Raw genomic sequence first — 15,911 nt, forward strand, 5'->3', positions numbered from 1 at the left:
TTTTTAAGATGTGCCCTCTGGCATGAAATAGAATGAGATATAGATTTAATTTAATTTCAAAATATACATTTTAATTTGATTACAGCCTGCCAAATGTATTGTGAATTTTAAAGCTTAAGAGCTTTTGTATTGTATCTCTGTAGCTCCTATCACTGTTCAGATAATTCTAAAATAAATTCAGAACACTGAGGGGCTCCATTCGGCAAGCCACAGATCCCTGGGTAGTTCTTTTTTGTATATTTATTTTCCACTAGACAGCATGTTCAGAATAGCTGGGGTCGGAAAGGGACGCATTTGAATACGTTGCTCATTTTTATCCTGGGAATCATCTTTCTGGCAGTAATGCACAGGGATTGGTAACTATGGATTGCATTCAATGCTGTGTGAACTAAATTAAATTTAATCACTGAAGGAATTGGTCCAGGAAGAAAAGTGTAAAAAAAATCTTTGCCAAATTTGAAAGAGGAGAAGTACGCTTCTGAATAATGTCTGTGGGTGTCTTGTGCCCTTAAGATACAGAAAGTAAATTTTGTACAAAATTAGAAATGGAGCTTTGGGACACAGTATTGCTGCTTTCAATGCACATTGACTGGTCAAAAAAGGAGAACTTAAGCTAAGACATAAAGCTCTTTAGTCAGCAGTGTAATTCATTGGAGCAAGTATTTCAGTGACTTCACAAGGGTCATGGTTGGTGGTGCCTTTGCAATCAGCTTATCCCTGAACATTGTAACTGCACTGCAGAAAATCCATTGCAAGAAAGGAAAAACAGCTCTGGCTAGAAGTAAGATGGTGATGGATTGAACCAACAAATGTGTGCAATGTATTGTGACAAAGCAACAAATATAGTATAGTGATCCATATCATAGATGCCTCTCAATCTAGATGGAAAGCCTTTTTCACACTTGCAAGATAACACTGATGACTGTAAATTCATTGTACAGTAGACCGAGTGTGCAGTGCCTTGGTAGATAAAAACACAAAGGAAGGCCATTTTAATTATCACTGTTAATTTGTCACTCACAAGCAGATGTGCTTTAACTCTGTTGACAATATTGCTCTATGTTGTAGTCAAACAAGAATAATTTTGTTTAATTACTGTATTTTCATTTGAATAATGTTGTTCTGGACAGACAAAATGCAAGATGTTGCCACCTGCCCACCACGTCACGAACGGGTGACTACACCTTCTTCAATAATTCCTTTTAAAGTAGGACATTAACAGTCTCAGTAGCATTTTTCCATGATAATATACCAATTTCTTACTCCATTTTGGAAAGAGGGGCCAAAAATATAAAACCTGTGTTTCAAATAATATGCCACAGATTTTATACATCAGTCTGTAAAAAAATATATATATTCACTAGGTGTACTTTAAAGACATTTAAACAATGTAAACAGTATTGGAAATTATTAATAAAAATAACTCAAGACTGAATCTAATGCCATGGAGAGTACTGGTACTGTTGTATTTGGTGAGTAGATGGTCAACGCCATAGTTCCAGGGAAAAAAATACCAGTGTTTAGAACTCAAGGGGCATCATTTACTTAATGTTGGTAAAGTAATTAGCAAATGCCCTTACCTCATGTTGTGTTCACCTCCAGTATTCATTAACAACACCATTAATGTTAAGCTTAATGCAGCTTACAACATGTAGAGCAATTACCACATTTACATATGATATACATATACCTCCCAAGGAGACGTGTAACATGCATACAGTATTCTTGAAAGGGTGCTAATGTCACTGTGTGTTCCAACGCATAGTAAAAACAAGGAGTATTGAAACAGTTGCGTTCATAAATTCATAGTAGGAGCGTAGCAGAAATGGAGGTGGTTCATGTCACAGAACTAAGAGGTGAGAACAAAATGAATCCATGCCATCTGTTATGCTTTTTTCATTTAGTTTTCATTCAGTTTGCCTAACTTTGCTTTTACATATTGTGTTTGTGTTTGTATTCATTCCACATTAAAGAAGGCCAGAGGAGCTGCAAAAAGTGCTGAGGAAAAAGCTCGGGGAAGCATAATTTATTTCAGAAAGATATTACGGGTATAATGTAACACATTAGACATACAGGGAACATATTAATGGAGTTAAATAGTTTCATATGCAGAACATTTGGATATATTTGTACTAGGGCTTTTAAATGACTAAAGATGAGCTCACTTTATTGTAATGTTCTTAGAGGACTACTGTTCACCCTGTAAGACGTATTACAAAGAGCCTTCACAGGCGTGCTGCCTATTTATAAATCTTCCTGTGGAAGGTATCAAAAGATGACAGGAGGGCATATTCTGGAAGGGAGACAGATGACAAAGCTCCTGCCAGTAGAGATAGTGCCTTTATCTCAGAAAAAGAAGCCTCCTCATGCCATCATAGATCCATAACCATACAATTTCTCAGAAACCAAAGACTGAAAATCCCTCGGGCCTTGACCTTAATATACAGTAAGTCCAATAAATTCATTAGCAGAGAATAAACATTGAGGTGCAATTAAAACTACTAGCAATACAAAATGAATTATATTCCATTTAAAAAGTGATGTTTTGAAAAATGTTTTGAAAGGTAAAAAGTGATGTAATTCATTACTGAAACAATGACAATAAGAAAAGGATTAGAGAGGATACAACTTATTATTCAACTTCAAGTTTTCAGGAATTCTCCTTTTTACTTCCTAGATATAAAGTAACAATTTGAGAATTTAAATAAAATGTGGAACATAGGATAGAAGGCATGCAAAGTGGAGTCCTCTGCCAAACATAACAGTAATGAAGCTGACAGAGCCTTTCCATTAACATTGAACTTCTACTGAGTATCATGAAATATTAAGCTTTTACATAAAAGAACCACACACGCACAATGAAAAGTAGATCACATAAATAGTTAGGAAGTAAATTAAAAAAGCTAAACATTTTTGTTAAGTTTATTTTAATACTACAGTATCTATTTTCTCTTTGTTAAGAATAAATAATAAACATATCTGTATGCATAATAAACTGTATGCACCAATATATAGATTCCACTATGGGATTTTTTAGCAAAACATACACATCACAATTTCATACAGGGAATTCCAGTCACAATTCAATAATTGTACATTTCAGACTCAGGTCAGCAATATATGGACTATAGTTAGGTTGTGTCTAAACTCATATTGTGCTCCAGTTGACCATCCGTATTGGTTGATTCACTAAGTTACTCTATTTTAGCTGCATGCCCAACATGTACAGTACATCATTAGTAGACTATACACAAACGGCAGACATTCACTCTGTTGGTGTCCATACAGTATATGTATTAAGCAATGCAATCCCTTTATTTTTATATGCTTGTACTATTGTATTTAAGAATAATTGTCGATCATAGTTGGAGGTAATTCATAGACAATAGCTTGCTTAATTGTTCTTTTGATGTATTAAGCTGCAGTAATTATACTGCTGTAGCGTATGTAGGGTATAGAAATTAATAGAAATTATTTCATTGTGTATTTCTGGAAACCATTTGCATTGGTACATGCTGTAGCTCTATGAAGTAGTTATTGTACTTTTTTGATGTTAGAATGTGTGGTCCATGCAAAATGTTATGTAAGTTGTTATGCAAGTAATATACTGTACGCTGTTGGGCATTTTATGTAAGGCCTTTGTGGAAACCTCTTGAGTATTAATTTAGTTACATATTGTAGACTTAAATGGAGAAAGAGGCAGAAGCCCACCATATTTGAACATGTGGATTGGCGCAAACTGAAGGAAAGTGGCTCAACATTGACAAAAAGTGAACGAAGCAGATGATTGGGTGGATGCAACGCTAAGGGAATGTACACATGTGACAGCTCTTGCACCCTCATCAGCACAAGTTTAAGGAAATACTATACTATGCTCTAGCGCCCCCTTGTGGAAAATATAAATTAGATCTTAAAGGGGCTGAAGATGATTGTTTATTTTTGGTACTTTTGGACTACAAATCAGGTTGTTGTTTCCTTTTTTCTAAAGTTAATAAAGCATATATGGTTGTGTTCCTTTATTTCAGCTGTCACTTCCTCAGTCCAGTTCTAATTAAACCCTAATCAACATATATCACTTTGTTAAAAGTTGATTTTACTCTCATCTGTCTGTAAAATGATACTCCAAACACTCATCTATGTACATCTGTCAAATTGTTGATTTTGTTCATGCTCTTTTTCTGTGCTGTGGCTCTGATTGAGTTTTGTATTTTCTTTCAGCTTTCAACTTCCCTGTCTTTCTATAAAAGAAAGTTATTTAGTTTTTATTTTTACTTACAGACTCCAAACATTTAAGTCATAACAAGATAGAGTGATATGATATTTGCTATTTTAGGAGTTCCTAGTTTCCCAGAAGACAAACACCTGCTCAACCATTTTTAATTGACCAAAGAGGGTGGACCTTATTAAAAAATAAAATACTTAGCAGTTGTACTTATCAGTCATGTTAGTCATGTTTTTTTTTTCATATGAGAATTGATTATTGGAACTCAAATTGAATATCCTGGTTTAGACTGCACTGTCTCTATGCTTTTGGAGGACAGTGTTTGAATGGAACATGTTCATGTGCTCTCTTTTACTGTACAGTACCTCACCTTAGAGTTAATTGAACTGGTGATTTCAATGTGGATTCAGCGGCCAAATGACCATTATTGATGTGCTTCCTTCTTGTGCTTCACAGAATACTGATCCTGTACATGACATGCTCCTGGATGTTATCACCTGGGTGGGAATCCTTCTCTCTCTGGTCTGCCTGCTGATTTGCATCTTTACTTTCTGCTTCTTCCGGGGGCTTCAGAGTGACCGCAACACCATCCACAAGAACCTTTGCATCAGCCTCTTTGTTGCAGAGTTACTCTTCCTCATTGGGATAAATCGTGCTGATCAGCCGGTAAGTTTAATACATAATCCATCAACTGAAACCCATGATATACTGTACTACACTTGATACCCTTACAATTGTACCGACTGCTAGGGATAGTGACATAAAATGATCACTGGCCTGGTCAATCCTGAAATCAGTGACATTGATTTTAAGGTGAAATATCTTTTTTTAGAATTGTATTATTAACATGCACCATATTTAAAGGCACAGCCTTCATATTGAGTGGAATGGAAATGTGATAAAAATCTGATGCAGCCATATACTAAAATTGTTCACACTTGTGTAACAAAATTTGGAGTTTCTCTTTAAATTGTAATAATAAATTGCAAAAAAAAAGACTTGAGACTTAAATTTTATTTTAAAACATGTTTCAGGACTCTCCTATTATAAAGCAGTATGATATTCAGAGAAGTAAAAGCTTAAAATATGCAAACTGAATTTCAGAAAGCACTGAACTAGTCATAATTGTTTTCATAATTAATTGACATGAAAAATGGTTTGTAAGATGCAATTTTAACTAAACAATAAATTTGTTCCTTTCCAACATTGATCTGGCAGCATACTGTATATTTAAATCACAGGCTCTTGTGAGAATCTAAACTTTTGAATATTATAATATACCTGATTTATCAGGGTATCAGTAAATTTAAAAGGCAAAGGTAAAGGCAAATAAGCTTATTAGCTGTGGAAAAACCATAATCCAAAGACAGAGTAGTCTTTGCTGTGTCACATTTTTTTATTCAACATACTCTTACATACTCATACTCATGTGAAGGTAATATGAAAGAAGACATCCTTGTCACCATCAGTGATTATACAGATGTTCTCAAAACATCTGTTATGAAACTTTTCGTGTCCTCATATATTTATGGCATCTGTGTAGAATAAATACTTGACAATTTCCTGTTTATTCAGTGTAATCACTGCTTTCTTGATATAAGTGATACTTACTGTAACGACCAATTTCATGCCATACAGTATATTGCACTGCCCCACAGTAAATGAATGCCCTGTCTATTAAAGAAATAACAAAAAGGATACAAAACTGGTTTAGAGTATGTTCTTGAGAATTATCTACCAATACTCAGGTTGATATTCCCAGGAGAATCATTGACCCTGTCCGGTTCAAATGTTCTTCTGTTTTATTCTCTTTCTCCCTGACCTCATAACATGTAATGCTCAAATTTATTCTCGGGGAAGGTAAAGTGACACAGATTGTAATTGGTGAGACAGGACTGTTTCAACAAGAGGGTATTTGCTGATTGTTGATTCTGCCAGAGGGATAATATTTCATTTTGGAATAGTATTTATTGACAATCTAAATAGCTAATTACAAGTTGTTTGAATAATTAAGACACGTGGTGATGCTTTTCTACCATCAAGCCAAATGCCTTTTAATGGATGTGTTGATTAAATTACAGAGAGAATATTGCCCCTGGAACGTAGATAGACACTCTCAGAACTGTAAAGCAAATGACAGATTGTGTAACAGCTAATCCCAGCGTTATTCTTCACAAAGTATTTACCTACATTATATTTTCATATACTAGTTATGTTTTTTTTGTATGTATGGAAGCATATTTATGGCAAATATAGGCTTCTTAGAGAGGTCACTGTATGTTTGAACAATGAAGAAGCAATTACAATTCAGTCAAATTTCTTGTGCTGGTTGTCATGCTGTAATGGGTATCACATTTCCCTTTGATTATGAAGAGCTCAGTCTATCACTGGAAATCACCTTGGACTATATAGAGCAGATCTAAACAGTTCATTACACATCACATCTACCCATCTAAATACCAGCAAATTATGAAAACATAATGGTATTCTTTTTAAAATAAAAAGTAAATCACGGTGTATCAATCAAAGCACCAAAAGGAAACAAAATAGGCATAAGATCAAGGTTATTGTTGTTAGATCTACATTCCCAATTTTTGCTTAAATGTTCTGTAGCCTAGTTTTGTAAGCAAATCTGATGTTTTATCCAATTAATTAACCAATTTTAAACTGTGATTCTATCATTCTTACTTTGTAACAATTCCTTGTGGACTTTCTGTAACAACTGTCTTGTTATATAAGACACACTCTCTGAAGGTAGCTTTGCTCATTATGCACACTAGTTAAAACAATAAATACATTTTAACTAAGTATATAAATGTTAATGTATATAAATGTATACTTTCTTACACCTTGTGTAGATTTGATAAGAGGCTAAGATTTTAGCTGCAATGTTTTTATAGTAAGAGGTTTTCTTTACACCCAGTGGTGCTGCTACCTAAACAATATCTAGAGCAGAACTTTTACTGACTTAACCCCACAAAAATAAATATCTTGCATTTACAACAGAGGTTTGCATATTTGGTAGCCTAGATGTAAATCTGTAGAGCACAACCCCATGGGCAGGAATTATTAACCCCGTAGTTTGATCAAATAACTTATTTATATTGTCTATTTTACCTCTATTTTATAATACAAATATGTATTATATTCCTTGTGTTCTTGCTTTGAATCAGAAATAAAAAAATGTAGAATCCAAAGGACACAAAACATATGATATTTATGTTATCATATGCTTGTCAGGTCCTCTATACTGTAGATTTTCTGTTGTCTTTTGTTGATCTTGAAACTTGAAACCAGGTGACATAGCTTGAAAAACAATTTTCTTTTTAAAAGCATATTGCATTACCATCCCAACAACGAACTTGTAGGCAAAAGCATATGGCAAATTTACTCAATGTTCGAAGTCGCTTCATGATACAGTCTCTTAAATTAAAAGGATGATTTTGCATTGTAGAGTAATATTTTTTTTATGGTTTTGCTTCTGGATTGAAAACTTCAGCACTGTATTGGAACTTGATAGAGTGTGAATACCATTCACCAGTGTCAGAACCATTCAGAATATTCTCTTCTGAGACATCCTTACCAGAACTGATAATTAAACTGTTTAACACCGTTCTTTAATCCAAAAGCAAGATTCCTTTTGTAACAAAATACATCTCATCTGTGTTAACATTATTTATTATGAAGTCTACTGTATAATTACTTCAATGATTGTATGACTAGATGTTACCAGTGTGTCCCAGTGTGTGGTCTGTGTGTGTTTTTTTATGTTCCACACTGCTGACCCTTGATTGTTCTCCCTCCCCCATTGGCCCACCATCATACCACTGTTTCAGTATGATGTCATCATCAATTAGCTCTCAGCCAACCAGAACACATCTTATTCAGCATATAACATGGAGGTTTTCTGAAGGAAGAGGCCTTATTACACCCCTTTACCCCTAGACACTTGGGGTCATAACATTATGGATAATTCTTTTGGAAGCAGGTGGGTTTTGGCGAGGGACTAGGAAGCGTGATAACAAGGGTAAGGAACTAGAGTGGTGCCAAAGAAAAGAAAATAACAAACGAAATGGAGCTGGCTAGGAAAGTGAGGGAAAGCTAACCTGACTTGTATACTTATAAATATATTGGTAAGACTGGTACTTCTGGTTGGTCGTAATATATATATATATTATTTGATGTTGAACTTGATTTTTTGCTGGGATATTCATAAAAAACAAATTTAAGAATATATTTGCAATTATGTACATCTTAGAGATTATAGTTTCCAATAGCTATTTTTTAACACTAGTAATTTCAATTCAAAGAATGTTTGTGAGACAGTGAGGTATTTTCTAATGTAATAAAATCCCAAATGTTCATGTACACTAATGTGCAAATTTACTAAACTACCAAGAGTTCTCCTTGACCTCTACAAAAACATATATATATATATACAGTATACACTGTCAAATGGGAATTAATAATTAAAATTTAGAAATGTGTCTTTCAAATTTGTAAGTTCAATTAGAATAATTATTTTCCAACTATTTTTTTCCCAGGAGGAACAGCAAGATGGACTAAAATACTTTAATTGATCTGATTTAAATTGATCTTTATTGTATGATGAGCAACAGCAAAATTTATATGTACTCTTTTCTGCTTTTTTAAATATTTTATATTAGAATCTTAAAGTCATCATTATATCAAAATCAAACCAAAACTGTTTGTATATTGTGGAAATATATGGGGTCTTATATGATTTATCTTCAAAAAGATTTTTATTTTTTAATAGTTTTGTTTAGTAGTTTTTATAGGCATAAATCTCTTTCTGATACAATTTTAAATGTTGTTAATTGAAAATATTGTTGCATTTAAGAAGTGACAAATACTTAACAAGTAATTCTATTGGCCTTTGCCCACATGGTATTGTCCCACAATAATATGACTGAACCAAGGAATTATTCAACCAAGCATACAATTCTGTCTTTTATACATTTGCCTTATGTTTGATTGAAAGCTTTATCAGGGGTTTTTAGACCTTCCTCCCTCTTAATAATATTGAATACAATGTTGTGAAAATATGCATATACTGTATCTGTTCATAAGAGTGAAAACAACATGAAAGCCTGTCACATATATCAGAATACCCCAGGTTCAGATATGACACTCTAAATTACAAACTGCATTCTTAAGTGTTTTATGTAATTATTCTACAAGGCATAGAGAGCATTGAAAGAAAAAATGACAGGTGCAGTAAAAGCCATTTTAGTACAAGGAAAATTGCTACATGTCTACATAAATAAGCAGTGAAATTCAATGAAATAATCATTGTCTCTAAATACAGTTACAGCAGTAAAATTGTCGGGGGGTTTTAGAAGTTGTTGCAAGATCATAATAGAGTTATGCAGAATACCTTATTCAAATACATTTTTGATGATGGTCTAGCAGTGAAGGAGTTGATTAATCTTTTATTCTACCAAAGCAACAGGTCCTCCATGATACTGCCATGGGCAAGCCCCGTCTCATTATTTCTGGATTCTGAGTAATACTATTTTCTGATTATTAAAAAAAAAAGATCTGACTAGAAGAGGGGATCAGAGTCGTTTTTTTACTCTGCATTTTGGAAGTAGAAGAGGCTGTAAAAAGTGTGTCTGATGAATTTTGATAGAACTTCCCTAACCCCTTCCAAAAAACAGAACACAAAATTAACACACCTGTTCCGTGTTGTTGTAACCCCAGATTGCCTGTGCTGTCTTCGCGGCTCTGCTGCACTTCTTCTTTCTGGCGGCTTTCACATGGATGTTCCTCGAGGGCGTCCAGCTCTACATCATGCTGGTGGAGGTGTTTGAGAGTGAGCACTCCCGTAGAAAATACTTCTATCTGGTGGGCTATGGAGTGCCTGCACTGATTGTGGCTGTGTCTGCAGCTGTAGATTACAGAAGCTATGGGACGGACAGAGTGTGAGTACCTGCATATGTATCTAAGTAAACAGTACTTTTTCATAATCCGTTATGTGCATTCAGTAATTTTACCTATAGCTATAAATTGCGCAAAATCCTAATTGTGCAGTTATACCTATGCAGGTATAGTGTTCTTTAGGTAAGAAATCATTTTTGTGAAAACAAGCCAGAAAACTGAGTTTAAATTTAAGAGATCTTACATGAAAAGCTAAAAAATGTCAACTATATTATATTATATTGTGGCTCACTCCTTTAAAAAAAAGTGATGGTCGCCTGGATTTTTTGTTCTTGTGAGCCGTATATGGAAAAGGCTTCACCCTGTTACATTTATTACAGTTTCATTATATCCATTTCATTATATCTTTTACTTTTCTATTCAGAAGTTCAAAAACTGCTTTAACGGTTCTCCACAATGTGAAATGTTTGATGTATTCATGCAGTTACTTCAAGAAAAATGGGAAATAATCACACACAAAAAATAAATTTCAAGGCCTCAGAGGATTTCTCTTTAATATTCACAAAGATACAGAGCTCCTGTTGTCATATACTGTATAAAAACAACAGTTGTTTCTGGTAGTTTCGGCATTCTTTCCATCATCTGTATCTAAAGTCTTTTCATGAAAAGGCCAAGACTTATAATTTTACTCAAACCACAGGATAATGCTAATATTTCTGCTGGAAGTGAAAATGGCAGAAAACAAAACCAAAGATTCAGAAGATGAATAAATACTCTTTTAAACATCTTGCCATAAAAGATATTAATGTAAGCCTATAATTTTTGCTTTGCAATGTTTAAAAATACATGCCATGCAAAGACGTGGATACATTTCAGTGTTACATTTTTAAGTTTAAGATTTTACTGAAGCACAAGGTAATTACATCTGCAATCTATAACAAACCTAATTACAAATGTGATCTGTAAAAAAGCTAATTACTACGGTTATCAGTCATTTTACTACTCTGTGCTGTTATTGTCAGATCCTCCTGCTTTACTGTGAAATTTTCTTACTGTTACTACTCAAGTCTAAGAATAGGCATTAAAATAAAAACAGTTTGTTTTTTTCTCATGTGTTTCAAGATAACAAAAATAATATTCAGCAGTAGCAATGAACCAGTGAATACAGTGATTTCAGCTGTATTAATAATCTCCAGGGAAAAAAGAGATATTCATTTTTCACTTGAAACATAAGAGGGGTCTTCATTAGAGGATCTTGAAATAATGAAAATTAGCATCAGCATTTTGCTTCAAAGATGTTTATCATGTGTGTCAACCCCCCTAAACAACACATTAACCCGCATGCCTTGAAGTGTGAAAATTATAGTTCTGTTTGATAGATGATGTGATATCCACTGGGATCCCAATTCAGCATCATCTGAATAATTAAACAAGTGCCAGTGATGTAACAATTACAGAAAGGTGTGAAGAATGTAAATGGTACTAATAAAGGAAGGTATTCCACATTAAACGTTTCTAAAATTAGTATCAAAACAATTACTGGATAAGAGTACCAGTTTGTTGTCTCTTTTATCAAAAGGTATTAAAACGTCCACTCAAATATTTATACAGTGATAATTAGAAAAAAAAATCAACATATGCAAGAAATATTTTTGTTTTCCTAAATTACCACAACCCAAAATTATACCATGTATTAAACGTACAAAATAGCAATGAGAGCACCTTAAAAAGAGAACTATTTCTGCATAAACTGTCTCTGTCATCCAAAGTAGTCTTGATGATTCCTCAGAGACAGTGAGGATAAATACATTTTGCTTTACATGTTCCACAGGCTAGAAGAAATAGAAATGATTGAGGTGGGGTGGTACAAAATTTTTCAATTCCTCAAAATGCATTGTTATTTTCATGAGAAAAGAATGTATATTTTTCCCTTAAATTAATGACTCCAAATATATGTGACCTTAAAAATAGTTTTGCTTTATCTTTATAATTTCACAGTATCTTTCCTGCAAATTTGGAAGCTATTTGTTTTGTTGTCCAGCATTAATGCGCAAGCTATTATAAATCAATGTCATCTAGTTGGACTCATTGTCTCCTTATGCATATTAAGGAAGCAGCATGAAGTGGACTCTGGTTTGGGGGGTCATGGGTTCATATCCAGGTGAGATGCTGCTAATGTACCCTTGAGCAAGGTACTTTACTCATATTGCTCTAGTAAATTCTCAGCTGTATAAGGTAATCCTTATAAATGTGAATTTGTTGTTGATGGACTTAATTTTGAGACAATTGAGTCAAAATAATACAGAGAAACACACATTATGAATGAGATCTACTATTTACAGGAATTTAAAGTTGCCTTAGAGTTCTAACAAATGCAGAAACTGCCATTGAGCAAATTTACTACATTGGTATGACAAAAAAAGTCACTACACAATGAATTTTCAGACATGAAGTATTCAAATTGGTATTTTACAGTATGGAAAATAATAAAAAGAGTAAATATATACAGTATGTTTCAATAACTCCTCTTACTTATTTCCTATTAAGAGAATCAGGTATACTGCATACACGTGCCCCTTTTCAAGAAACAGTGAAGAAACAAGAAACAAATTTCAAGAAACAAATCACACAGAGGACAAAGACTAAACTGTTGACTAGATTTTCTTCTTCTTCTGAAAATGGTGTAGGTGCTACTTCTATGCTACTGTAACATGAAAGGATAATGTGCATATAAAACAGACCAAAAGCACAAATGATAGCAGGGACATTCTAATCTTGTAGTCTTATCCTATCAGATTGTATAAAATAATCTTAGCTGGTCCTGGTCAGTATTGGAATGATAATCTTCCATGGACAGAGAACGGACAAAATCATGTTGCCTCTGCAAGTGATGTTGGTGGGCCAGTAGGTAGAATTATTCCGTCTGGTCCAGAATTTCCAAACCGGTGCAGCATAAGATGACCATCTTATCATTTAAGATCCACTTTTTGAATGACTAGAGGTGTGCTTCTCATGAATGCTTCTCATCCTTACTAAAGCAAAATAAACACTGTGACTAAAGGCACCTGCAAGCATTTGGTAGTTATTATAATATTTAATTATGCATATATATCTGTTCTTTAGAATGAAAAACTGGCTGACAGTCATACTTTTTATTTAACTGCTACACTGAAAAGGGCATATTTGGCTTAATCCATGAAAGTTACGAACTCCAATAACTTAAACAATACCAACAAGCTTCAAACTTAAAACTCATCTAATCTATTCAGCTCCATGTCAGCAAGAAAATAATTCTGCAAAAATGAGAAATATCTCTCTTGTAGTGTTTCTCTCAAATAGGAATAATGAGAAAATGCTGTTTAAATAATAGAAATATGTTTCATTAATCTGTTCATGTTCCTTTTGAGGGGAAAAAGGACATTTTGGAGATGTTGAATGTAATTCAGCTAATGATTAGCGTTTATAAATTAAATCTAGATGATCTTCTCAGGAAAAAACATGTATGCAAAAGTAAAATGACATATTACTTTAATTTAACACATTTCATACAAATTCTACCTAAATTTATATTAAATTATATTTAATATTGTGTCACTTTCATTTTGTCTTACTGTCACCCTAAATGACAAAAGAATAGGAGTGTAATTTTCCAGAGGCCAAAAATGGAGGCCTATTTAATGTGCTGGAAATTAACCGATTAATAATTTAGCTATAGGTCATGAATCAACTTCATGTTTGGTGTTCCAGAGCATTTGCAACCCTAGTAACATTAGCAGTAACAATGTGTTTTAAGCTCTAAATAGGTAAGGCTAGATCTGCTTAATTAGGCAACAGTCTAAGGTTATGAGTCTTACATTTCTTAAAATCTTGAGTCATTCCCCACTGTAACTAGAACATTTCTACTTTGTGAATCCATGTCCTCTCTGCTGACAAGTGACAGGCAAGTTGCCCTGCCACATAATTGGAAGGAAAAGCATGGCTTGGGAAATATTTAATACCCTTACCTCTTTTTTTGTACACACACTGTATATATATAAGCACACACATTACAGTTGAAGGATATTTGAGAAAGTTGGCTAGGTGCCATTTATTTTTCTCCCCATTGCCACCACGAGAGGTAATTATCTTACTCCATCAATAGTGCTGTCAGAAAATGGACCCATAATTCAGCATTTAAATGAACAAGCAATGTAATATTTCCCAGCTCCCGGTGGAATGTTTTGAAGTGTCCATTTCTCTCTGTCATGGTCTCAGTGTTGATGTATTTCCTGTGCTGTAGTGCTTGAAAACCTTCTATCCCTTGTGTTTCATTACAGATGTTGGCTCAGACTTGACACCTACTTCATCTGGAGCTTCATAGGTCCGGCAACCTTGATAATTATGGTAAGCAACCTCTAATTAACCCCTTCTACCTCCCAGAGCACAGCCTGAATGATCAATTGAATAGCCAATCTGTTTCTTGAATTGCTCACTTTCATATTGTAAATCTGCCTTCTTGACCCATTTATCACCAGACACTATGAGCTCCTTGTTAAATGTAGGCTTTTTGCAGTTTTAATGCACAGTTGTAAGAACATCTTCAGTCACATTACACATGAATGCTTCTTAGTATTCATTTTAGAAGTAATCTCCTTGACAGAAGTGATTGATTCAAGTCTTTTTTCACAGATTTAAACAGAGGGCTTCTGTGCGTTACTGTGTGAATATTCTGTTTTACATTTAAAACTAAATATAAAGAAAACACTTTGAGTATTAGATATACAAACTAATTCTTTTCTAAAAGTACGTGTATAGAATTTATTAATTTTTTTCAAACTTAAATCAGGAATATTATGATTGCCATCTTAAAAAACATTTAACAGTTTGCCTTTTTTGGAGGTTGAAGTTTAGTACCATACTTGAAGTTCTAGTAATAGGCATTACCTTAGGGCCTTAAAATACCATTATAAACCTGAGCCTTTTACTCATACTAATTGGGAAATTAAAATAATGGTCTTTTAAGATGCTATTTCAAAAATGGTAAAAAAAAACATTATCTCAAAAAAGAAATTATTGTGGTTATTCCGTGTTTGTGAAAAGGCACATCTATATCAGTAACATGCAAAACATTTGGTAATGGTTAGGACCAGGGTTATTTAGCATTCCTCATTATGTAAAAAATTGACAATCTAAAAGTGTCGCTTTATGAAGAAATTAATACTGTATGTGACAATGGATAGAAAACTAAGTATATGGTTAAGTACAATAAAATCAGTTGGCAAGCTCTATGTTTCAATGCTATTGAATCACATTCAGTCTGCTTTAAAAACTAAGGCTTCTTTGAATACCTTAGCTATACTATTCTAAAGGTCTTTGTAACACCTATTTTGCTGTATTAGTATCCACTTGTTTAAAGTAATATTCAAGGTGACTTCTGTCTCTCTGCATTAGGAATGAACAAAAATATGATTTTCAATATTTGAAGAAAGAATCAGAAATACAGAGTGATACAACATCTTTGAACTGTTATTACAGAGTCAAGCATCACAGTTGCTGGATTCCTGTTGCTATTGTTCAAATTATCAGGGGGCAAAACTATGAAGCTTGTTTAGATTATTAAGAAATCTAAACTCCAGTTGGAACTCCAGTTTTAAAGTTTGGCAGCCACATTAGATTTTTGTGTGAGGAATGTGAGGAATTTAAAAATGTTGTTTTCTGTAAAGAACCTTCATAGGGGACTAAAATTTGATGGGCATTGTTATGCCATGTCTATGGTAAAAGCTCTTGTCCGTGTCAATGTAATTGGTCA

At 33.7% G+C, this 15,911-nt stretch overlaps 1 protein-coding gene across 29 annotated transcripts in view; it reads left to right on the forward strand.

Moving 5' to 3' along the window:
• adgrl3.1 (adhesion G protein-coupled receptor L3.1) overlaps nucleotides 1-15,911 on the forward strand; it is a 338,051-nt gene that overhangs the window by 270,661 nt on the left and 51,479 nt on the right. For all 29 annotated transcript variants that reach the window (XM_088612815.1, XM_088612965.1, XM_088612882.1 and 26 more), the window contains 3 exons: nucleotides 4,679-4,888; nucleotides 9,947-10,167; nucleotides 14,440-14,506. In XM_088612815.1, coding sequence (XP_088468941.1) covers nucleotides 4,679-4,888; nucleotides 9,947-10,167; nucleotides 14,440-14,506 — 498 coding nt within the window. The remainder of the gene's footprint in view (nucleotides 1-4,678; nucleotides 4,889-9,946; nucleotides 10,168-14,439; nucleotides 14,507-15,911) is intronic.

Source organism: Lepisosteus platostomus, chromosome 1 (assembly GCF_059453375.1).
Source record: "Lepisosteus platostomus isolate fLepPlt1 chromosome 1, fLepPlt1.hap1, whole genome shotgun sequence".
Lineage (NCBI taxonomy): Eukaryota > Metazoa > Chordata > Actinopteri > Semionotiformes > Lepisosteidae > Lepisosteus > Lepisosteus platostomus.